Source organism: Cydia strobilella, chromosome 5 (genome assembly GCF_947568885.1).
Source record: "Cydia strobilella chromosome 5, ilCydStro3.1, whole genome shotgun sequence".
Lineage (NCBI taxonomy): Eukaryota > Metazoa > Arthropoda > Insecta > Lepidoptera > Tortricidae > Cydia > Cydia strobilella.
In genome coordinates, this window is record NC_086045.1 from 6,307,613 (window position 1) to 6,332,108 (window position 24,496).

At 36.1% G+C, this 24,496-nt stretch overlaps 2 protein-coding genes across 3 annotated transcripts in view; one reads left to right on the forward strand and one right to left on the reverse strand.

Moving 5' to 3' along the window:
• Positions 1 to 24,496, reverse strand: part of LOC134741383 (very long chain fatty acid elongase 4-like) — a 98,418-nt gene that overhangs the window by 68,254 nt on the left and 5,668 nt on the right. Inside the window, exon 1 of one of the 2 annotated variants that reach the window (XM_063674145.1) lies at positions 24,091 to 24,222. The exons of the other annotated variant lie outside the window; for it this stretch is intronic. Within the exon in view, the coding sequence (XP_063530215.1) occupies positions 24,091 to 24,116 (26 nt within the window). The 5' untranslated portion in view covers positions 24,117 to 24,222. Of the gene's footprint in view, positions 1 to 24,090; positions 24,223 to 24,496 lie in introns of those variants that run through there. 2 annotated transcript variants of the gene reach the window in all.
• On the forward strand, positions 17 to 24,496 carry LOC134741378 (proton-coupled amino acid transporter-like protein pathetic). The gene is made up of 10 exons (XM_063674140.1): positions 17 to 46; positions 5,285 to 5,335; positions 9,651 to 9,767; positions 10,851 to 11,001; positions 17,639 to 17,760; positions 18,740 to 18,824; positions 19,282 to 19,526; positions 21,396 to 21,608; positions 22,186 to 22,355; positions 24,178 to 24,496. Exons 2-10 carry the CDS (start codon positions 5,298 to 5,300, stop codon positions 24,456 to 24,458), a joined length of 1,422 nt encoding a protein of 473 aa, XP_063530210.1. The 5' UTR covers positions 17 to 46; positions 5,285 to 5,297; the 3' UTR covers positions 24,459 to 24,496.

The window sequence follows — 24,496 nt, forward strand, 5'->3', positions numbered from 1 at the left end:
GGTACCTATAATTTGACTGTGTATCGAGTTGTGAGTTCGACCCCTGGTAAAAGACAAGTAGTTTATTTTAATGGTAACTCGTGACATTGCCGACTTCTGGGCGAAGGGGCGTCCTGTTTCGGAGATTCCGGGGCAAACTACACAAGAGCAGAGAGCAGACGATTCAACGGAGTCACGCCTTTCTGAGGGCCTACCGCGAACCACGTTTCCCTCCCTGTCACACTTATGTACGAATTTACAAGTGCGACAGTGCCTGTCGAACGTGGTTCGCGGTAGGCCCCCCTGTCGCCGAAATAGTGTTTAGTTTTTATGAAATTTATATGTATGTTAGTATATAAGGTATTTATTATGTATATTATGTATAAGGCTATGTTGTCTGAATTAAATTTTAAAATAAAATAAAATAAATAAATAAATTACAACTACGGCCATTTTCTGGTAGGTAGTAATGATGTTATCAACAAACAGCTACATTTTACTATTTAAGATCTAAACCAATGTAACACTTTAATGTTTAAAGTTTAAAGTGTTACCAATGTAAAAAAAATGGCCAAGCTCGAGTCACGACTCCGGTGGTAAGTGCTCCGTACTATCGTATGCATCTTTAACTATAAAACTCCCGTGAGACTCAAACATATTAAATACGACAACGTGACGACGTGACGGGGTTAGATGCTCCGTGAAGACGATCCTCGTAAATTGGATCGAAACATGTCGAGCTATTCGACTTAATAATACGTGAGTGACCAGTTATAAAATCATTTAATATACTCGTATCGTATGCATCTTTATAACGGGGTAAATTTTAGACATTTGCTTGGCAAGAGGTAGGTAGCTGCCCAAAAATCTAAACTTGCAAAGACAAATGCAATAGGTCCTCGAGCAACACCGGCTTCCGACACGTCGGAAGCCCAAGCGATATCTTACCGTACAAATCGTTCTGCCATTTTTTGCGGGGGGGAAACGTGCACACAGTCGCACTTCTCACTCACTAGGATACAAAATCCAATCTGTAATGGCGACACAAATACGTAGAAAATGACACACGTCAAAGACAAATCTTGCACACCTTGATCTCTGTTTGTGTATGATGAGTCACAAGTCACTACACGCACCGCGCTATGCCCAGTTGGGCATGTGCAGAGGGGAAATGGTGCGAATGCCGACTACCTTCCCGATTTTACTCGAAGCAATAATAAAGAATCAAAACATAATGAAATTTTCAAAAAGATGTCCGGCTCGCAGCGGAGGCCAAACGCCAGTACATGGAAAGAACATTTTATACACAAGACGAGTAAAACACAACAAAACAAACAATTCATGAATCATAAATGTGACGTGTGACAAAAACATTCAAATATTGGGATATTTTTGAGCACAAAAGACACAACATCATTAAATAGGTCAGCATCCTGGACCGAGCCAACTAAACCGTTTAGAAGTTTATAATTATATTAGACCTTTGGGCCATATTATGTAGAAGTTATACATACATAGAGGAGAGAGAGAGAGAGGAGATAAGGCATTAAGACCGCCTTTTGTACTTTTTTGAAGTGCAATAAAGTTAAAAATAAGTAAATAAATGAAAGTTTCTTAGTCTGATGAGTCTCGTCGTTATTTATATATATAGTATATATGTATATTATATTTGTATATATGTTATTATATGTTATTTTAATTTTATTTTTGCTGTTGTATTTGTAGCACCGCCCACAATCTCTCTGCTTAGCCTTAAGGTTGACTGGTAGAAAATGGTAGAAAGTCCGCCTTTTGTACTGTAAGGTGTTTCTTTTGTGCAATAAAGATTAAATAAATAAATAAATAAATAAGGGGAAAAAAAAACATTGCTGAAAAGTATTTCGAACTAGACGAAAAAAAAAACAGTGCAAAGTGTAAAAACTTTGGCCCCTCACCTGCGTAGTGCGCCGTGCGCCTACCTTTAATACATATTTATATATATGTATAGGGTTAGGCGGTAGGCGCACTTACAGGGCTGGGGTGCGTAGCCAACGTACAATCGTTAACGTTCCGTAGCGAACGAAACGCAACTGTCACTGTCGCACTAGTGTGGACGAGTGATAGAGAGATGACTACGATACGCTATTGGCACGTTAGCTACGGGGCCAGGCACACTTCGCCCACTTTACCTCATACCTACGTTTTGTCGCGTGTGACAGATATGTTTTTACAAGATTTTATTTTTATTTGTTAGTGTGGGTCAAATATTGGGAGCTTTTGACCCATTTCCCGATTTCCGATTGAGCTGAAATTTAGCATACTTACATAATATATATGACAATGCAATATTATGACGACATAAAGCTGATCTGCTGGTGGGGACAGGAAGCGGCTATGGGAACTCTGTAATAAAACAACGCAAACTAATGGTTTAGGGTTGATAGAATTATCTCGATGAGTTAAGTTGCCTGTGAAAAGAAAAGTACAGATTTTTGTAAAAATACAAATCAGATAAAACACAATAAAATACAGTTTCTCGTAATCCACTTAGCGCAAGAAAGTATATAGTGAAAATGTTAAAACGCTCCGGGATACGGTGAAAGTGACTCAAAATGGTGATACAAAACGGGGACCGTAAATATCAGTAAAAAACTAAACTGTGAACAAAAACGAATAAACTCAATACAGGCTTAAATTAAAACAGTGATTTACTAAGCCAAATCAAGATTGCAGGGCGCCATGGACATTACACAAATAGAGAAACTATTGAAAGATCTGAGAGCTGATATCAAAAAAGATTCAGAGGAGTCATTGCAAGTCGAAGTAAAATGAAGTATATACGAACGTTCCGCTTTTATAATAGGTAGGTGCCTTAGTATGTACAAGTGTAACTTTCGGAATAGGTTAATTACAGTTAAAGAAAAATTAAGGCTTTCAGGAATAATTTACCCGTAGCAAAGATAGATATAACTCCGTAATGGAGGGATACAGTCTAAGGAAAAAACGTGCCTCGAAAATCAAGAAAATTTGATTCTCATTCAGAGGGCGCTACTAGCTTTGGCCTACTGTCGTATAGATGGCGTTGACGGTTTCGTTTGTTATTTAACAATTTTAACGCATATCAGTAAAAGAACATGGGTCAAAATCATAAAAATAATTAATGCCAATAAAAAAAATCATTTATCCATTTTATTTTATCGCATTTTTATAAATCTTCATTTTTAGTTTTAAAGTGTGTCGACAGATGGCAGTGAATTTACTGGGGTTACAAAATTTACTATGACAGTACCGCTCTAGTATAAGTTACTCTATGCCCGTAGCTTTCAGTCTAGTTTAATGTATTTTGTAACCGTGCAGTACCGAATATTTCACTGGTTCTGGTTTACTCCTTTTTGAGCGTTCATTGAACGGTTTTATATTATTTTTATTTTCTTCTGCATGCAATGTCGTGTTAGCGAATATTTTCTTTATTGGCATGTGTCATGTACACACTTCTTCTTTTTCCGCCTTTGCCATATATTTGAAAACCTGACAAGGAGGCAAGAATAGATAATAAAAAAAGGTTATTTTTATGTGGCGTAAACAGTATTGTTATATCGTTTTACCGCACAGCTGGACTGGCCTAACCACGGATGTAGATTTAATAAACCTACATCCACATTTAGGTATAACTTTATGGGCCTAACACAATAAATATGTGTACTCGGCATTAGAATTTATGGAATGGGGCACAGATTTAATATATACCCAATGGTAAATTTATTTCTGTGGAATGGAGAGTTAAATATCAGAATGAAAATTGTATAACAAATCCATTTAAACCGAGATTCCAATTGCTTATCATAAAAGATTTAAAAAAAATGTTCTCGTGCAGGAACGTATCATTTTCTGCACACCATGACAAAATCCTTGAAAATTGAGAAAAGCCTTCAAAGCTAATTATCAACACAAAAACTGTTCCTATGTCGCAAGGTTACTTATACAAATAGCGACATTATTCTTTGAAATATAATATATACATATAGAGGGAATAAAACTAATTGAGAGAGAATTCTGAAAATTAAGCCTTTTGAGAAAATGAGAAGTTGTTTAACGAATCTCGTGTGTATATATACACACTCTCGCTTTTTGTAGGTTGTTTTATTCTCTTTGTACCTATATATACTTCAAAGACAGGTAAAATAATGAAATTTGATCACGTTAGACGCGTTAATGACATTAATTATGAACCTCGTGTGGTAATTAAAATGTATTTTTCCTTGCAATGTTAATAACATTTACCGACTAAAAATATATTACTTAAATATATTATTAACTTAAGAAGTAAGTAAAGTTATCGTAAATAACGCCCATGATAATATATGACATAATATTGATTTTGATTAGAAACGAAATATAGCTACAGTTTCTATGGAACGAAAAAATCATATCTTGCACACCTTGCACACTGGTTTTGGTATGAAAAAGCTTACGGCGAGATAGGTACTGCGTTGACTTACGGCCTAATTCGAACTTTAAGATGCGTCAAATATTAAGTCTAGACACGATATGGATCGGATATGTCAGTGTCAAAAGTGACGTATTTGTTTGAAGAAACGTCACTTTTGACACTTTTGCAACTATGACAAGCGGCTGTATCGTGGTGGTTTTAATGTTCAAATCAAAACAGTACGACACAGATAATTTGAATAGGTAATTTAGATTTCAAAATTTCGTTACCATTGGTTATGTTTTGGAGAAGGAAACAGTCGAGTACGAAACATCTATTTTTGATATTTTTACTTAACGCAGGTTGCAGGTTTGTTATTTTTATTTCAGTTAATCCAAAATGTTTTATGTAAATCATGATAAAACTTGATAGTTTAAGTATAAAATAATTCAACGAATTTCATATTTATTGTAACAAGTGATTTTCGATACAAAGCTTTTAAGTTTGTACGTACGTATACACGTTGTCAGTTTTCACACAACCTGTATATAATACATATATATATATATATATAATGAGCTGCCGAGGTTTTCTCGAAGGACTACAGTATGGGTTTCTTCAAAAAGAAGTGTAGGTACAGGTTTTCAAAGGATCGGTAAAGCGCATATGTAACACCCTTGGAGTTGGAAGTGCCATAAGCTTCGGTGACCGCTTACCATTAGGCAGGCAGTATGGTTGTTTGCCACCGAGGTGGTATAAAAAACTGAGCCCACATACACGTGCAAGAACATATCGAATGCACAAAAATCATAGACAAAATGTATTATAAAATCGATTTATGTAGGTACCTATAAATAAAATTAAATTTTAAAACACGTCTTTATTTTTTTGTTTCAGATTAGTTAACAATATGGACAAAAAAGTTGAAGAAAACAACTTTAACTCAACGTAAGTTTTTTTTTTCAAAGGACGTGTTGCTGTGACTGTGACAATAATATATCATCGGCGCAGCACTATCAAATTTTCACAAGACACAATTTAAAAAACCTGCCGTCCATTGCCAAGGAGTTAATGAGTCCCAGAACCTAAAACTATACTGAGAAATGTTTGCAAGTATGTGATTTATGTGAACCTACACGATTTGTGTACATTTTATGTGGCCGGCGGCCGTGAGTGTTAAATGGTTGGGGAGCCCAAGAGGGGTTTTTTCTAGTTACTCGAGCGCGTCAGATTAAGATATGAGTGATATCTTGCTACCCCGTGGAATCTACCTTTACCACTTTTAGCCGTCTATGTTGAGCCGTTGGTTGGTGGGGGGTTCAACAAATCGTTAAGCAGATTGTGATTTTGGTCATTTTAGTCCAAATTAATGCTATAATTGTGCTGTTACTAAATCTGACAATTATTTGTATACGTATTTTCTTAATCTGACGGTTACAAATGTTACAATGTGAAAATCGGGCGTCGAACTTGTGGCCGTCAGATTAAGGAAATGCGTACAAATAAGTGTCATATTCAGTTATAGAAAAATAGTTATAGCATTAACTTGGACTAAAACGACCAAATCCACAATCTACTTAACGATTGTTTTAACCCTCCACCAACCCTCCGAAATTTAAAGAAATCTGTAGACGCTTTCCTGCTCGTTGTAAAAGAAAACTTTATAAATAATCTTTTTTTTTTTCTTATCATCTAATCTTTCGATTCCAAAGGTCTCTACGACGCTTGAGTAACTACACATTGAACACCGTTAATCAATATTGTGTCAAGTGTCAACCCCCATGATCACTATTTTGAGATGATAGCTTGTTATGCATAATGCTAAATAATAACAAACTACAGAAAAACCGTTTTCTTTCCACAAAATTTGCATATATATTGGTTGTTGTTTCAAAATTCGGAAACGTTAATATTGTGTGAAAATTTTTTTTCAAGTCCCTTGACTTGTATTTGCATATTAAGTGCAAATTATTAACCGCGCATTCTGCAATAACCAATTAAGTTCCAAGTCTTTTTAACATATAATAAACACCAGAAATATAATATAGCAATAACAAGTTATTTAAATCTTGTATCGCGTTTATAAACAACGCCAAAAGATATCCATAACAAGGTTAGGAAACCTTTAAGCTTCTTTGCAATTTGAGCTGTATTAACTTGGACCATGTTTATTATTTATGTTTAAAATTATTTTTCGTATTAACGGTGATCATAATATCTACACAGAAGAAATTAGTACATTTCGATGCTAGTGCGGAAAGTATGTCATTACCGCACGAGTACCGAGATATCTTGCCACGAGCCGTAGGCGAGTGGCAAGACACGGGACGAGTAAAGAATGACATATCCGCACGTGTATCGAACGACGTTTTTTAATACAGTTGCGAAAAAATAAGAAAAGCAACAAGTAAGGAATGGAATTCGAAACTTTAATATTATTAATTCTGTGACACTGACAGCATTGACATTGACTTTTTTTTTTGATAAGTTATGGGACATTGACATATGAAGAGGTGTTTTTCTAGCTTTTATTCGACTAGAATAGACTTTGTTATTATTATTGAACCCACGTCAATGAAAGTTTTTTTTTCAAATGCATGTTCTATAAGACAAAAACAATTGTAAATATTAAAACATTGTACTATTATTACCTAAATATCGTTATTTACGATTATTTGTGTATCGTATATTTATAAAAACAATATCGAATGTTGCCTTTGGAAACTTAAAACATCCTTGTAGTAAGAAAATACGCCTCTTCTTTGACAGGCGTTCCATTCCATTCAGACAACTTATTAAGAACGGTTTTTCAACATTAAAAAATAAACGTGTTATAATACTTATAATGATGAAGAGGTAAGTAATAAAATATGAAATACGCATATTTTTCGTATTCTTACATTAACAGTAGGTTTTTATGTTGATTACGACGTTTAAAGGAAAATAATATTAACACTCATCAATAAGTAGTCATGAATTGGAACAAGTAAAAATTTAAAAAAATTGGAAAAGTAAAAAGCACTAGTTCGCGAAAACCAACTTTCCGCACGCTAAACAGCCACGAAATAGTAGCACTTTTTGAGCAACTGTATTAAAAAGTGTATTTTCATGGTAAAACTTATTAAGGAATATTTGATCGGGATACGATTCTGAAGTGCACTGGTAATTTAGTTACTTAAGCCTTAAAAAGGAAAATTTCCAAACATTTTTTATTCTTCATAGTATTTCTTACTTGTGTTAAGTATACATACATATATACGATGAACTTTACTAAATTAGGTATATGAATATATGTTTCGTTTCCGTTAGCCTTTTTGTACAAGGATTAATTTCGTTAGCCCTAGTAATGGAATATCACTATAAAACCTACTCACTCGCAATGAAGGAATTCATGAATGAAAGAATGAATGAATGAATGAATGTGTATTTGCATAATGTCCACCATTAGGCGATTCGTTTGTTCGTTTGCCTTCTATATTGTAAAAAAAAGGAAAATAAAGTATTTAGTTATTTACTCTAATATGATACAACGCCGATATTTCTGAAGAAACTATTGCCATATGATATTTTTTTCTGACTATCCATATCATATCATATAATTGTAATCTTTAGGCATATCTATTTGACGCTGCAACGTAGCTTCATATGGTTGTAGGGGACATATATTTTTATAAATAGCCAAATTACGCAAATAAATAAATGTTACATAAGCAAAAAGAGCACAAAAGAAACCGTGTGAAATGAGATCCAAAACAAGCAATTTAGTCCAAAAAGAAAACTGTCTCTCTCGCGCCTAAAAATCTTATTATTCCTAACGATAATTGAACCTTTTTGTCGACGTAAATATACGTAAATCGAATAATTTTGCCTGAATACCTAGTGTAGAAAATGGTATTTTCTGAAATTATATCGAAGATATTTAAATAAGATAAAGTATATTAAATCACATTTAAAATCGGGTCTATCGCGATGGATGTGTGTGGATGTGGGTGTGGGAAAGTTTTAAATGTTATAAGATGAAGTATCTAAGACTTATCTTAAAACTTTTTCTATTCTGATAAAATAGTATTTTATACAATCGTGATATAATAGAGAGCTTTTCAGTCGAGTACCGTGTTGCTTAACTAAGGTACGAGATTGAAAAGCTTGATTATATCACTATTGTATACAATACTTTTTCTACGAGACAAAAAAAATATACTTTCAACTAGTAGAATCATACCACCAATGACCAAACCAAAACCAAAAGTATACAGCTAAGATACGCGAGCTGCCGCGACCCGTGATAACTTCATACTTGTGCGCGCCCCGGCCGCGGCCGCCGGGCCCGGCGCCCCTGGCGGGTTGGTCAACGACACCTAGTAACTCATGAGGCCCTGGTACCTGCTCCGCGCTAAATTCAATTTTAAGACAGTTTTTTTCTCGATTTTGGCTACCGTAGCCTATGGAGACTAACAAGCAACGCTAAGCGGTTTTCGTAGGGTATGGATGTTGCTATATGAAGGGTGTCACATGCGCGTTTCTGACTTATGAAGCAATTGTTTCTACTACAACATAAAATAAAATGTTTTTGTTGGCCAACCAATCACATAGCAGGTGCGACGCAGCAGCGTGTTTAAGTAGGCTAATTTGCATTGAATCGAGTCTCCTTAAACAAGAAATATTTTATCGAAATGTATGAAGTTCTATTTTCAAAATTTTTATCATTGACTAAACCGTATCGATACAATTCTTATGCTTGAGTCGGAAGTGCCATAGACTATCCAACGTTGAAAAGAGTAAGGTTGTAGTGTTGCATGTGAAGTTGTAATACACAGATTATACTCGACGAGTAGAAAAACATAATTTTAATTATTAGACTTTCTTACATGACGTCGTCTGGTTCCAGTATTGAATTAACCAATATACTAAAATTACCGACTAAATTTAATTACCTAGACTAAACTAAACTAAAGAAACATTATTCGTTTTAATTCAATGGTAATTTGGCCAATATATAAAAATAATTGACGCCCCGAAGTCTTTATTTAATTAGAAACCCAGTATTTAGTGAGAAATAAAATAGCACTCACCGCAAAGATTCACCTATGTTAAAATCAGACTAAGATGAGATTTTTAAAATTGGAGTTTTTTTTATACCAAGGTACGGGTAGTACCTATAGTGTAAAAATGTCTGACTGTTCTCGATCTGGACCTTTAGTGCAACGCCGTGCTTTATCATGGCAGTTACTTATTGTAATTAAGTCTATTTGTTTCGTTTCAGAGCCAATTTAAAAGACAACCAAGGTTTCGAATCATCTTTGAGCATAGCGACGTGTGATGAAAAGAATGAGAAGCCATACGACCCGTTCGAACACCGTGAACTCCAGCACCCTAACTCGTAAGTGCTTGAAAGTTGTTTAAAATAAAGTATATACCTAGGATCTTTTACTTTACGTTGAGCTCGGCCCTTGGTCTACAGTCTCACCGGGTGCGGCTGCGGATGCGGCTGAGCGAAGAAAAAGGGCCATGTACAGCTGTATCGGCCAAGAATATAGTTTTACCAAAGATAGATATAACTCCGTAATAGATGGATACAGTCTAAGGAAAAAACGTGCCTCGAAAATCAAGAAAATTTGATTCTCGTTCAGAGGGCGCTACTAGCTTTGGCCTACTGTCGTATAGATGGCGTTGACGGTTTCGTTTGTTATTTAACAATTTTAACACATATCAGTGAAAGAACATGGGTCAAAATCATAAAAATAATTAATGCAAATAAAAAAAATCATTTATCCATATTTAAATACATTTTATCGTATTTTTATAAATTTTCATTTTTAGTTTTAAAGTGTGTCGACAGATGGCAGTGAATTTACTGGGGTTACAAAATTTACTATGACAGTACCGCTCTAGTATAAGTTACTCTATGGTTTTACCCCTTTTGGTGTGGAAACACTCGGCCCGTGGGGTCCCGGTGCCCTGAAAATTTTCGGAGCCTTATCAAAGAGGCTGGTGGATGTGACTGTGGAGACCGTAGGGCTGGCAGCTTCCTCGCACAGCGCATTAGTATTGCAATTCAGTGGGGTAATGCTGCCAGCATCTACGGCACCTTGCCAAGGGGTGAATTTTATTCTAGTTTAAATTTAGGGGTGTCTTATTATCATTAATTTAGGATACTATAATTTAGTTACGGTTAGTTTATAAGTTTTGATATATTTGTATTTATGAATTTAATAAATTAAAATTTGACGTGATCTTTCTTAACCTCTACCTTTACATTAGGTATGTTTTCACTTTCCTAGGTCTTAAGCTACTGTTTTAAATAAATAAATAACGTTTAATTCGTACAATCTCTCATTTTTGTCGGTCCTTCATTACTGAGGATCGTGACCACTTGGTTTTGCAACTTCTGTGATTTGTCTCCATCGGTCTCGATCTCCTGTAGCCCTCAATTCGTACAATAAAACTTGTCTTCTTTTTTCAGTACAATTGGCTCAATGCTTCACCTGCTAAAGGCATGCCTAGGTTCTGGCATTCTGGCGATGCCAGCAGCTTTCAAGAACTCTGGAATCGTAGCTGGTTCTATAGGGACTTTACTGGCCGGATATGTCTGCACACACACTATATCTGTGTTGGTAAGACCTCTATACTTATTTGCAACTATAAACAAGATGTAACAAATAAACAAAAGACCAAGATCAAATACCATCAATACAATTGTATCACGAAAGTATCAACCCGACTTCGAAACATTCCGCCTGAACCTCACAAAGTGTGGCAAAAATCAGACGTCATTATTGTAAAACGAAATCATGAAATCGACGGACCATGTTAAATAACATTTTATAAGGATTTAAAAAATCTCTTTGGGTTTTTGATATTTTTTTATTTTGTATCACCATTTAAAATGTATAACAAATATTAGTTAGCAACCATTCTCTCTTAACTTAAGGGGCCTACTGACTATCAGTCCACCGAAAGATATCGGCCTGTCAGTTGTTCGGAACTGTCAAATTTTTGTTCTAAAGGGGCCCACTGACTATCAGTTCGCCGGACGATATCGGCCTGTCAGTTAGAACAAAAATTTGACAGTTCGGAACAACTGACAGGCCGATATCGTCCGGCGGACTGATATTCAGTGGGCCCCTTTAACTTTTCCTATTCAATATGTTGCGCTGCACGCTGTACGGTTTTTTTTTTAATTTATAATTTGTCGTTTTGCGTTGGCAAATGGTTTAATTTTCCTGGCTAATAAAGGGCCTTTATTATTAGCCATTTATTATAATTATTTTCCTCATTATTTATTTTCTTTTGAAAGTTAAAGAAATTGTTGAGTGTTTTTAGGGTTCCGTACCCAAAGGGTAAAAACGGGACCCTATTACTAAGACTCCTCTGTCCGTCTGTCTGTCTGTCACCAGGCTGTATGTCATGAATCGTGATAGCTAACCGTGACAGTTGAAATTTTCACAGGTGTAATTATTTCTGTTGCCGCTATAACAACACATACTACTGAAACCTCTGTGGGTGAGTCCGACTCGCACTTGTCCCGTTTTTTTATTTTATTAAACTACATAATATTAACTATATAAACTGCACTGTGCCGCATTACAAAAATAACTGTTGTTAAATTTATTTGGGTCTTATGTATATTTTTACAAATTGTCATTAAAAAAACTTGACAGTAGGTACTGATTACGATATTTATTAGTTAGGATTGAATGATGATGAGAATAATGTTTTATAAAGTATTAGAATGTATATTAAAGATTCTCTAGCACTTATTTTAATTATAAATACATTTTCATCGCGTTTTATTTATGAGTATATTCCATAAATTAAACGGGCATATTCCTGTCATAAATATGTGCCATTTTCAACCAAAATGGTACTTATTGTCGCTTGTCAGTAAGGCGCTATTTCCATATAGCTTCAATTAGAAATCAACCTTATCAACAAGCGACAATGTGGTACCTTTTGATTGAACGTCACATATTCCATGGAACATTTTCTGCACACTCGCCGGATTCAAATTATTAATATTGTACGTACTCCCAAGTAAAAGCTTCTAAATTACCGTTAGTTTCAAGGGGTCATTACTAATTATTCTAATTAAATACCGGTCATCTAACGGGTCGCTTGGTTCTCAGAAAGGATTGTAGATTATCCTTGTTGTTCAAGGGCTGGATTTAAGGTTAAACCTGCCTCGTGCTCGGCGTGATTTACAGCTCACATTTATCATCATCATCATCACTTAAGAGCTTTGCTCTTGTCGGTGGAGTAATTGCCAGTCCTTTCTTTCCTGAGCCAGTCTTTTGATTTGCTCTTACGATGCATTCTCTTTTACTTGGCTCAGATATGTGATTCTAGGCTTTCCACTGCCTCTCGTCTTTTCAATTTTTCCTCACATTTATAGCGGGCCAATTCGAACAATGATCTAGATATCAACTAGATATCCACTGGATATGAAACAGAAACGATAACGAGATATTTAAGAAAGTCATGTCAAATTTGATTTGAATGTCCTCTTGAACGATCTCTAAGATTTGCTTAAGATATTAATATAACTTAAACATCCAATAGATATCTAATGGATATCCCAAAACGTCACAATAATTGTAGCGTGAAATGACAATTGGTTTCTCGAATCGAACTGCAAAAGATAACTAGTTGAGAACTATAGCGTATCTCGTATTGTTCTCTTATTTAGTAATTATCACGTTGTTCGAATTGACTGGTAAGACATCTGTTGATGACAAGACGTTTGCCGAAAATAAATAATATTGGATAGGTACCTAGGCTTTTAGCCCAGTATGTAGTCCATTTGGGATTCACTGATTATACTTTCGCGATTTTTACACATTAGTCCCGCACTACTTTGTAAAAACTCGCGAGGCTAGAAGATTTTGATGTCAACTTTACCCAGTCTCTCCTAGACTACGAGAATAATGTCCAGGCAAATTTGGACGTGCACCTGACATCAAACCGATATTAGAATAATATTGGAGTCACATCAGTTAGTTAGCTGTCAATCGCGCTGGCGTCTCGCTCGCACTAATACGTGTGCGGACAAGTCTGAGCAAAATATTACAATATTATTCTAATATCGGTTTTATGTCAGGTGCACGTTCGAATTAGCATGGTCGTCTTCGAAAAGGTAAATGTAAATCTTTAGTTTAGGCGATTAAACCTCATTAAATTTGAGATTTAATCGACTCTTAATCTTAACATTCATTACATCTTGCCGAGTACTACTGCCTTTGCGTGCGTCCCATGACCCGTGCCGTGACACGGGCATACGGGCAAGGGCAGCACCCGCTTGTTGAACACATTCGGTATTTACATTTCATTAAATTGTCAAAGAGGCCTTTATTTGTTCAGTCAGCTTCAAACGTAGCTTATGAGATTACTTATACGTCAAAATTATCTACCTTTTTCTGATCGCTCAGCAAACAGAGATGTATGTTTTTTGTTCGGGATAAAGACTTAATTAAATTAAAGATGACTTCTTTTTTATTCTCAGAAATCAAAATACCGGGTGTGGGTGAATACTAGCAAAAAATTTAACTGTATTAGGCTGTACTCCTCATACTGACCAACTTTTTTTTTGCCAACATTTGTTTTTCAGCTACTTTTAAAAATCAATTGTGTTTTAAATTGTAATACACTTTAAAGTTAAGTAATTCTAAGATGCAATGTATTGTCAATTTTGTTATGTTTAAACGAGCCCACTGACTATCAGTCCGCCGGACGATATCGGCCTGTCAGTTGTTCGGAACTGTCAAATTTTTGTTCTAACTGACAGGTCGATATCGTCCGGCGGACTGATAGTCAGTGGGCCCCTTAAGGCGTGACAAGCAACATCAATATTTTGTATGAAAAATAGGAATTCTAAAGACTTCATAATTTTTAAAAGTTATTGAACAAAAGTGTCACCGTTTAAGGGGTACAATCTATGTTTTAATTATTTGCTCGTGTTGCAGGCAACACCCGGGTCACCCGGTCTACCGTCGCGACGGTATAAGCAACTTTACTTATTTTATTAATATTTCTAATGCTGCTAATAACACTTATAATTATTGTACAATAGTATTCAAAATGACACAAGAGTAAATTGATATAATTTGTGGGCGTGTACAATGCTCAGTTATTTTAATGATTTAATAATTGACCGAAGCGTAGCGAAGGTCTACGTTTTGACTCGGGCCTTTTGCTTTCGTACCTATGTCCGGATATTCTCCTCTACAGGTCGCAAGCTCAACCGATTTTCGTGAAATTGTGTTACCAGATTCTATGACTAAATAAAATAAAATAATAATCAGGTTTTTGGAAAATTTTCAAAATGGCGGAGTCGTGATAGCATGCGCCTAAACAAATAGTCGTATCGATATCATTAGTCTTTTTCTTTTTGAGATTAATTTACTGGTTTGATATATTTGGTAAAATTTGTATTGCTGGTTTAGGCAGTATTTAGAGTATAGAGTATTTTACTCTAGAATACGTAGCCAAATTTCGTAAGCCTAAAGTCTGTGTTTTTATTCCGTAGACTGAAATGACATTTCAGTGATGTGTTGTGCTACAACCGGTTCTAACAGACAATAAACTATTGGAATTGGGAGGTACTTATATTTGATGCTGAAGACGAGAGAAAACGCACTGAATACATCCGAGGGCCTACCGCGAACCATCTTCTACGTGTTGCCTCTCTGTCGCACTTGTAAATTCGTACGTAAGCGTGACAGGGAGGCAACACGTCGAAAGTGGTTCGCGGTAGGCCCTCCGATCATACGAGTAATGTAACGAATGTCGAATACGTAAACCAAGAATACCAAAATGGCGTGGCGTCAGGTTGACTATAATATGTCAATGTCATTTTTTTAATGTTTGAGTAGATTATTAGTGACTAGATTTTATTTATTGTTCATTTCCTATCATGTAAGCGAGCGAAAGGATTTCACTTATTGTTTATTCTGAATCTAAAATTAATTTGATATTTATCGGTTATTCACAAACCGAGATCAGCACTGTTTGTTTTAAGCTGGTCACATTATTTCTACGTTTGACATTTGTAGTTGTCATTTTAATCTACGGAATAAAAAAAACAGACTATATGCGATTAAATTTCATTATTTTACCTTTTCAATTAACATTATATCTCAATTGACATTTTGCTGGGACGTCAAGTCTTCCGTGGCCACAGCTAGTGCAACCCAGTTGAAACGTCGGAAAAAAGGTAAAATAATGAAATTTAATCGCGTTAGACCCGGTAATATATAGGTAGTTTGCAAACATTTGCTTTTTGTGGCTTTGATTGAAGTAGGAAGGTCCCTGGTTCGATCCCCAGCAATTGTACGCTGGGACAAAACATTTTGTATTTTTTTACACTTCAATTTCGTATTGTTTATTTTTATTTCAATTTTTTTTAATGAAATATTTCGTATTGTTAATATATCAAGCGCGGGCTTAGTGTATTTGTTTAATTTTTACAAGGTTTTACTTAACTAACCCTAAAAAAATTGTTTTAATTTTCCAAATTAGTCTAAACGGCTGAGCCATACATTTATTCATATAGGTAAGATTTAATTTGTTTCGTTTGATGACATTGCAACGTAATTAAATTCTTCTTTTAATTAATCACACGTTAAATGCTTTTTGCCTCTCCTGTGAAATTTGTTAAGCTTTCAAGTAAAATAGTCATAGTCATTTATTTTATAAAGCTAATTTACAAGTCAGTTGCTAAATAACATCAAATTACTATCAAGTAAAATTAATCGATTTAGTTACATCGTATTAAAATAACAATAAAATTACTTACATTAAAAATTACAATAATTCGTTAAGTACATAAATAGTAAAGTCACAAATTCATTGAAATTATTATAACATCTAATAATAGCAATATACAAATAATAAAATTCTGCATAATTAATATATAGGTATAATTATATGTACCTAATTGGAAGCGTAAAAGGACTAGCTGCCCTTATACATTAAAAATTCATTGTAATTATAGAACGGGCGCTCAATAAGCCGGTGTTTTAGACGGCGTTTAAGTAAAGCTATCCACGTGTAGCCTCAGTGACAATGCTTGGTATCTTGTTGTAGAATGTAGACCGTGGGGCCCTTCACGTGAGTTAGCTTGGACGACTTTACAAGTTTGCGGCCAATACCCACGAGCTTGTGTGCGTTTCGCGTATTGTACTCGTGTACCATTGCGTTCGTTTTATAGGACGTAAGGTGTTCACGCACGTACACAGCCACTTGCGTAATTACTACTGCGGGTAATGTGAGAATGCCCAGTTTTTTGAACAGTAGCTTCGCCGGAGTATCCAGCGGCACTCGTGAGATGATGCGTATGGCACGTTTCTGGAGGCGAAAACCTCTCTCCCACTCAGCGCAGCGCCCCCAGAGCTCCGCCCCGTACTGTATTAGAGAGTGGACTGTGTGGACCTCCGGAGTCACAGACCTGACGACTTGACTTAGGGCGAAGCACGCGCTACCTACTTTGCCGCACAGTTTGTCAACATGACGATCCCACCGCAAGCCCAGGAAAGTTGTGCTAGTAGTTTGATCAAGTCGTAGCGTTTCTTAGATTCTTATAGCCAGCGGCGCTGCCTGACGACCTGATAAATCAAATTGCATGAAATGTATCTTCCGTAGGTTAAGAGAGAAGCCATTGGTTCTAAACCAATGGGCAAGCTGCGCCGCTGCTTCGTTCAACGCCTTCTCGACGCCATCGACATTTAGAGCAGTAACAATTGCAGCAACGTCGTCAGCATACGTGAACACCTCGCCGGTTTTTATAGCGTCTGGCAAGTCCTTTAAGAGCAGCGAAAAAAGCAAATTTGAAACTGACGATCCTTGCGCAACCCCAACGCATCTGTCAACATTTGTACTTAAATACCTTTTAATGACAACAATTTCGCGATAGCTGTAGAAGTGGCAATTAATTTTAACGAGCTGTAAACAAAATTTTAGGAATTCAAAACTTATTTATATAAAGAAATTAATAATTTTCACTGAACACATCAACAGTCTTCTCTCTCATCTTCATGAGTAACTAGAGTTAGACCAAGAAAAGTCTGCAGCGATTTTGATAGCATACGCAGTGCAAGTGACTTATTTTAAAAGTCAAACGTCTAATGAAATGATGACGTATAAATAACACTTGCACTGCGTGTGCTATCAAAATCGCTGCAGACTTTTCTTGGTCTAACTCTATCGCGGTAACCGAAGACAATATTAAAACAAATTAATTTGTAATTTTTAATTTAGGTTAAAATATCACAAGAAGTGTGCGTGGATGCCAAGAAGCCATCTATGAGCTTCTCTGAGACGTGTGCCGCGGCCTTCGAGTACGGCCCTAAAAAACTGAGGCCGTGGAGCAGCTTCTTCAAGTTAGTATCTTAAGTACCCTCACCATTACCACGAGTCACTGACAGTGTCAACACTGACATATATGCTAACGCTAAGATCGGAATGGCGTTCTAGTGTTCATAGGAATGTAGACCAATTTGAGCAGCAGCGACTGGAAGACCTAGATGCTAAGCGTCATATCCGCAAGACATGACCTAAGCCCTCCTACACGTATATCCGCAACACGACTGGACAACTCCGTTGCGCATCCTGTGACCGCATCTTCAAGACAAAGTTTGGTTTGGCGAGCCACATTAGGGCATTTCATAATCCAGATAAGAATTGTTAATGGAGTCGCCATTGCCGGATGCGGCAAGGACGAAGAGAGAGAGAGAGATACGCTAAAATCTACGTAACTTACTTTCTATGCATCTCGCTCGTAGTGACATATTAGTGCGAATAAGACAAGAAAACCGACAACGTCTATACACACTCGGATTCCGGGTCTTACCATCTTGTTCGGCGCTTAGAACTCTGGTCAAAATGACCTAACTTCGGTTCAATAGATGGCGCTGAATATTGGAGAAATGCGACTGTATAGACACTATCAGTCTTCTTGTTTTATCCGTCCATAATACACAGACGTATTTATATTTATTTTGTATTGTGTAGGTACCCAATAATTAATAACATTGGTGATATTTAAATTTTGGTCTAATCCAAATTGGAGGCGCTTCCAATTTTGATAATATTTGATAGTGACCGATTTTTGGCAGTATAATTATTACAAGCAGAAATTGATCTTTATGTTATACTGCTTATTTAAAATACTTTTAGGTGTATGGTGTAGGTATAGCATGATTAGAATTAACGACGTGGCATGTTACTTAAATTGTAATAATTTAATTTGAGAGCTTCAACGCTAGATTCTTGAAAATATCCTTGCTATCTATGTAGACTGTTTACAAAATGTCTTGTATAAAATGTACATAATATGAGACACGTTTCTTTCTTTTTTAGAGTGGTGGTGGATTTCTCACTGCTACTTACGTATATAAGTGTCCTGTGTGTGTACGTTGTATTCATTGGTTCATCTATTAAAGAGGTTTGTATTGTATTCAATTGCATTTAGTGCATAGTGACGCACATGTGAGTTGTTAGACCTTTTAATATTTTTGTATGTGGATTGCCATCTTTATATAAAAAATGTCCCAAAAGTTACCTTTGTAATTACGATTCAATATATAAACTAAAATTATACGTTACACCCTCTTAATTCATTGCACTGTGTAATGTAATTCGTTACCTATTGGAAAACTTGTCCAAAACCGACTTTATTCACCTCGCGAAATATGGCTAACAGGCTAACGCAGCGTACAAAGTAGGCGAACAACACGCAAACGCGAAGCGAAGCGATGCGGCGCGGGGTGAATCAATCCTTTGATACCTATAGAAGTGTCCTACGTTCGCGAGTTGTTCGCTTACATAAGACGCAGCGTTAGGGTTAAAAAACCGTCCTGTATAACTGCTTATATAAAAATGATTAAATTATATAATTTCAGGTAACAGATGTGCTATTACCGGAATCGCAACTATCTATTCAGACGTATTGCGTACTTACCCTAGTACCACTAGTACTGCTATGTCAAATTAGGAACTTGAAGTACTTGGTCCCAGTTTCTGGTCTGGCGAACGCACTCATCGTCATCGTGTTTGGCACCACCATGTACTATATTTTCTCAGACTTGCCACCGGTCAGTGAGAGGGAGATGGTTGCTAAAGTTTCGCAGTGGCCTCTCTTCGTCAGGTAAGGTTTCTGCTAATTGTCCGCCGTCGCAATATGGTTTCACAAACTGCTAGCGATCCGCTAGGCGGGTTCTCTGTTCGTAGGTGCTTATCGCTACAAAGCAAAAAAACATGTATCAGCTACGAAAGTAGCGCAGAGCTTGCGCTGGCATTAAGTAAGCAGGCAGTAAGGTTAGGGAAAACTCGCATTTTTAATGGGACGCGGGCCTTCACGGCTTCACGGCTTCGGCGGCTTTGCAGTGAGGCCCATTTAAAAGGCCCTAATTCACTAGCTTTCCTGGGTGTCATGCTTCAAAACTTGTATCACCGAATTAGGCGTGTCACCAAATAATGCGAGTTTACCCTACATTCGGATTCAGGCTACACCATTTCTCGACTCATTACTGCAGGAAACGTCAAATTTTATATTATTTAAATATCCTTAAAAATATCTTTTGACGTTGTCAATGTCAAAATCTATGTTGTTGCCCCATAGACATAGTATATTATTATACAAGTATCGTATTGTAGCAAATTTAGTCTACTTTAATAAAATCTTTTAGAGAATATCAAAAACTTTAGGGTTATAATCGCCCAAATCTTTAAAAAAACCGTAATTTTCGCGGTTTATTTTTATTTTTGACGAAATTGCGCTCGGCGCTCGAGGTCTACGAGAACTACCAGATTTGACGCAAACGAACCCCATTACAAAAGGCGACAAAGTTACTGGATTAACATCGGAGAAAATCAAATTTTCGCAAAGAAATTTATCCTAATCTTATTCACTTGAATTTGTAATAAGATCGGGCTTTACGATAAAGACTGAAGAAATTGGTATTATGTTTTCATCGCCGTGGATATTGAATTAAAAATACTTTGGCTTCCGCGTAACAAATCGATGGAGGGAGCGACTAAAATGTATGTTTTATTTCAATCGCTGAGTTAGGTTAGTATATTAATAATTATGAAGCTGCAACATTTACAGCTCTTGTTAAAAAACTTTTAGATGCTCTAACATAAATAAATACATTAAAAAACTGTTTAAGTAACGTAAATTTGAAGGTCATTGTCATTTATTAACCTTTTAGGTATTGTCAATTTCACTCAGTTTAAAAAACCGGGATTCCACCGGTGTGCGGCACTGTGCGACACAAGCTTATTAAGATGTTTATTATTTACATTAACCTCGTACTGCATTAAAATTATTTGATTTATTTTTTAACTTTAATAGCGGTCAATAGAGTTGAATATTATATCCGCCATAAATGACTTCGTATGCGGTAAAGGGTTAGAAAAATACCTGTATAATTTTAGTCTATGTAAGTACAATTAACCTAATTTATTAGTAGCTGAGTAAGAAATATGGACTGTATTGTCTTAATAAAGAAATTATTTATTTATTATTATTAAGTACAAAAATGCGCCGCGCAGAGCCGCTCACTTACTGCACTAGTGGAGTCCCGCCTTAACCTTTTCGACCCCAATGACGGATGTATCCGCACCGTAGGTCCAACGCCAGACGGATTAATCCGTCACAGACCACAGAGCAACATAGACTTACGTGCATATATGCATAAAGTACAATTTCAGTTTTGACACTTCGGTGACGTGGCGACTGAGTGACAGCTTTTGTGTTTGACACGGCGTCGAAAAGGTTAATCAGGTTTGACACTTCGGTGACGTGGCGACTGAGTGACAGCTTTTGTGTTTGACACAGCGTCGAAAAGGTTAATCAGGTTTGACACTTCGGTGACGTGGCGACTGAGTGACAGCTTTTGTGTTTGACACGGCGTCGAAAAGGTTAATGCGTTTTGCTCGACTGAGTAACAAACAATTGAAGAATGAAAATATTTAGATTCAAATTTTAAGAGCAACTTTTATTTTATTTTAGCACCGTTATATTCGCTATGGAGGGAATCGGAATCGTCATGCCTGTAGAGAACGAGATGAAAAAACCGCAGCACTTCCTCGGATGTCCTGGAGTTTTAAATGTTTCTATGGTTATTGTTATAGTACTGTACGCTCTATTTGGATTCTTCGGATACGTCCAGTACGGGGAAGTAGTAAAGGGAAGCATTACTTTAAATTTACCAGAGAATGACAAGTAAGTCTATACAATGTTATTCATGTAATATACATACAAAATAATTATTTTTCAATACATGGAAAATACCCTTGACTCGATAACGTAACATATAAATTTATACTTATTCATTACACACATCAATGTCTCTCTTGCACCAATCCTTTACCAGGATTTTTACCATCCATTCCCATTCTTTTTCTTGGTTTATTACTCACTGTGTCTCTCTTGCACCAATCCAATATACTAATACAATCAGGACGCCCTAAGATTGCTACGAAATAGCTATCATATTTGCTAAACCTAAAAAAAAATAGGCTGTGACAGACGGACAGACAGACAGACAGACGCACGAGTGATCCTATAAGGGTTCCGTTTTTTCATTTTGAGGTACGGAACCCTAAAAAACTGCAAGTAGACTCAATACACGGAAATTAACTAAGTACTAGAAGTAAAGTAGAATTTTACTAATGCTGTAATATGACATGCTAAAGACGGACGAAAAAATTTGAGACGATAGAATAAAAGTTTCACTTTAATGCAAATATTTTTTTACCCCTTGAATTGATGATAATTCAATAAACCTTTTTTCTTTCAGGCTCGCGCAAGCAACGAAGTTGTTAATGGCTATCGTAATTTACTTCTCGTTTCCTTTACAATTATACGTGTCCATGGAAATAATAACGAGGATGACGAAAAACCGCCTATCCAGCAAATTTGAGAACGTCTTCCAAATTACCATCAGGACTCTCATCGTAACATTAACAGGTGAAAATCTTATTTGGGTAAAAAATATCGATAAAATATTATAACGAAGTAAAAAGGTAGATAGTTGTTAATCGATGACATGGTTTTTTTTATTATATTCTACGAGTATACAAAAGATTTTTTATTTGAGCGAGTAATAATGAATTTTAAGTAATTAATAGACTGAGAAGCATAAATTTAATATTGTCTCCGGTTACCGCGATAGTTACCTACCCGAAGCGCAAAACAATAGTGATATGACTGTTTGGCCAGACAGGAATGAGTCTTGCAGAATGCTGTGTCACTTATAACAAAAACTTCAAACTGAAATGGAAAAATAAAAGTAACTAAAAAAATCGATTTCAATCTGCATGAAATAAAATATTATCCCTTTTACATATGCTAGCAACTTATCCTATGTTTGAAATCGGTGCCAATGCTGGTCAATAATACCCCCAAACAACTAAATAAATAAAAAGCTTATTTTCCTTCTTATCGAACCGCACGTCGCACCAGGGTCGGACATGTCGTTCAGTTCAACAGTGTGTTGACGCTCTTAAGATTTAGCTTGGCATCGACTTCAAACATATGTATCTGTTAGTTGCTAACGCATATAAAAGGGATACTATTTTATTTTATGCTTTTTCAAGTAGATTTTTTTCTTTTTTTAAGTTAATTTTACTAAGCAGTAAAAACAGTATCGACAAACATGTAGATGTATTATTGTTTTGTTTATTTGGCTGTTTGTCAAATAAGTTCAGGTCTTAGCGCGTATCAATAAAAACATCAGGCCATCTAGACTCCCTACCACGGTAAAGTTTACACTGGCATTAGCAATACGTATACAAGGTGTCTAGTAAATAATAAACAACCTTCTAACCACCTTAGGTTGCCCAAAAAAATTGACTTACACATGGGTTTAGTAAAAGTTTCGTTGTTAAAAAAGGTTAAAAAAGTTACTTTATCTCAAAAACCACAAAATTATAACTAAACATTCCTAAAAAAACCACAAAATTTTAATCTAAACTTTCCATTTTCTGGACCAGCCTAAAGCGCCCTGTCAGTAGTCAAAGATTGACCATTATTTACTGCACACCCGCTTTATCCTATAAGAGCACCATACTTGAAATTGGCTTGAAAACTTAGGGTGGTCGGACTCTGACATCCTTAGTAATAATTAATAATATTAATGTATGTAAATATGAAAGTAACTGTCTGTTTGTTACCACTTCACGCTTAAAACACTGAAGCAATGTAGATTAAATTTAGTTTGGAGATAATTTGAGTCCCGGAGGAAGATATAGGATAGTTTCTATTACGGAATCATAATTCTACGCAGACGCGGGCAGAAGCTAGACATTTAATATATAATTTATAATAAATAAAATAAATGAATAAATAGGTATTGGACATTATTTCTAGTAAGCTGAAGAAAGCTTGTGTTGTGGGGACTCAGACAACGAAATAATTATATATACATAGCTATTTCTATTCGAGCGATAGGAGTTCGCTGTAGGAACCCTGAGCGCTAACGGACATATTTCGGGCATATTGGAAAATGGAAATGTTAACTGAGTCGCTTTTAGTTGGTGCACCAAATAGGTACCGATTCCAACATTCCAATGAATTGACATCGTCCATTTCCTGACACTGGCATATCCGATTCATATAGTATCTTAAGCAAATTGTTGACGTATCTTATAGGTAGTATCAGGTCGATAGTCTTACCGCGGATGAATAGAACAGGAATACTCACAATGTCTTCTTGTATACGTCATCCATGGTCCTACGAAATGTAGAAAGGTATGTGGTAGGTCTATATGAAAGATATCTTTGTTCACAGTTGGTATCGCCGCTGCCTTCCCGAACTTGGAGTTGGTGATCAGCTTCGTAGGTGCCGTCTTCTTGTCCACTCTGGGTCTCCTCTTTCCTGCCATCATCGAAATCGTTTACCGCTGGGAGCGAGATACTGGTCGATTCAACTACATTATTTACAAGGACATCATTATAGCAATCGTGTCCATCATAGCCCTTGTGTCTGGAGCTTATGTGTCTGTGGTAGGGCTGATTGAAGAATTTATCATTGGAAAAGGCCCAGCAGTACATAATGACACCTTGACATGATTGTAAACCCGCTCGATGAAACGAAACGTATACGATTG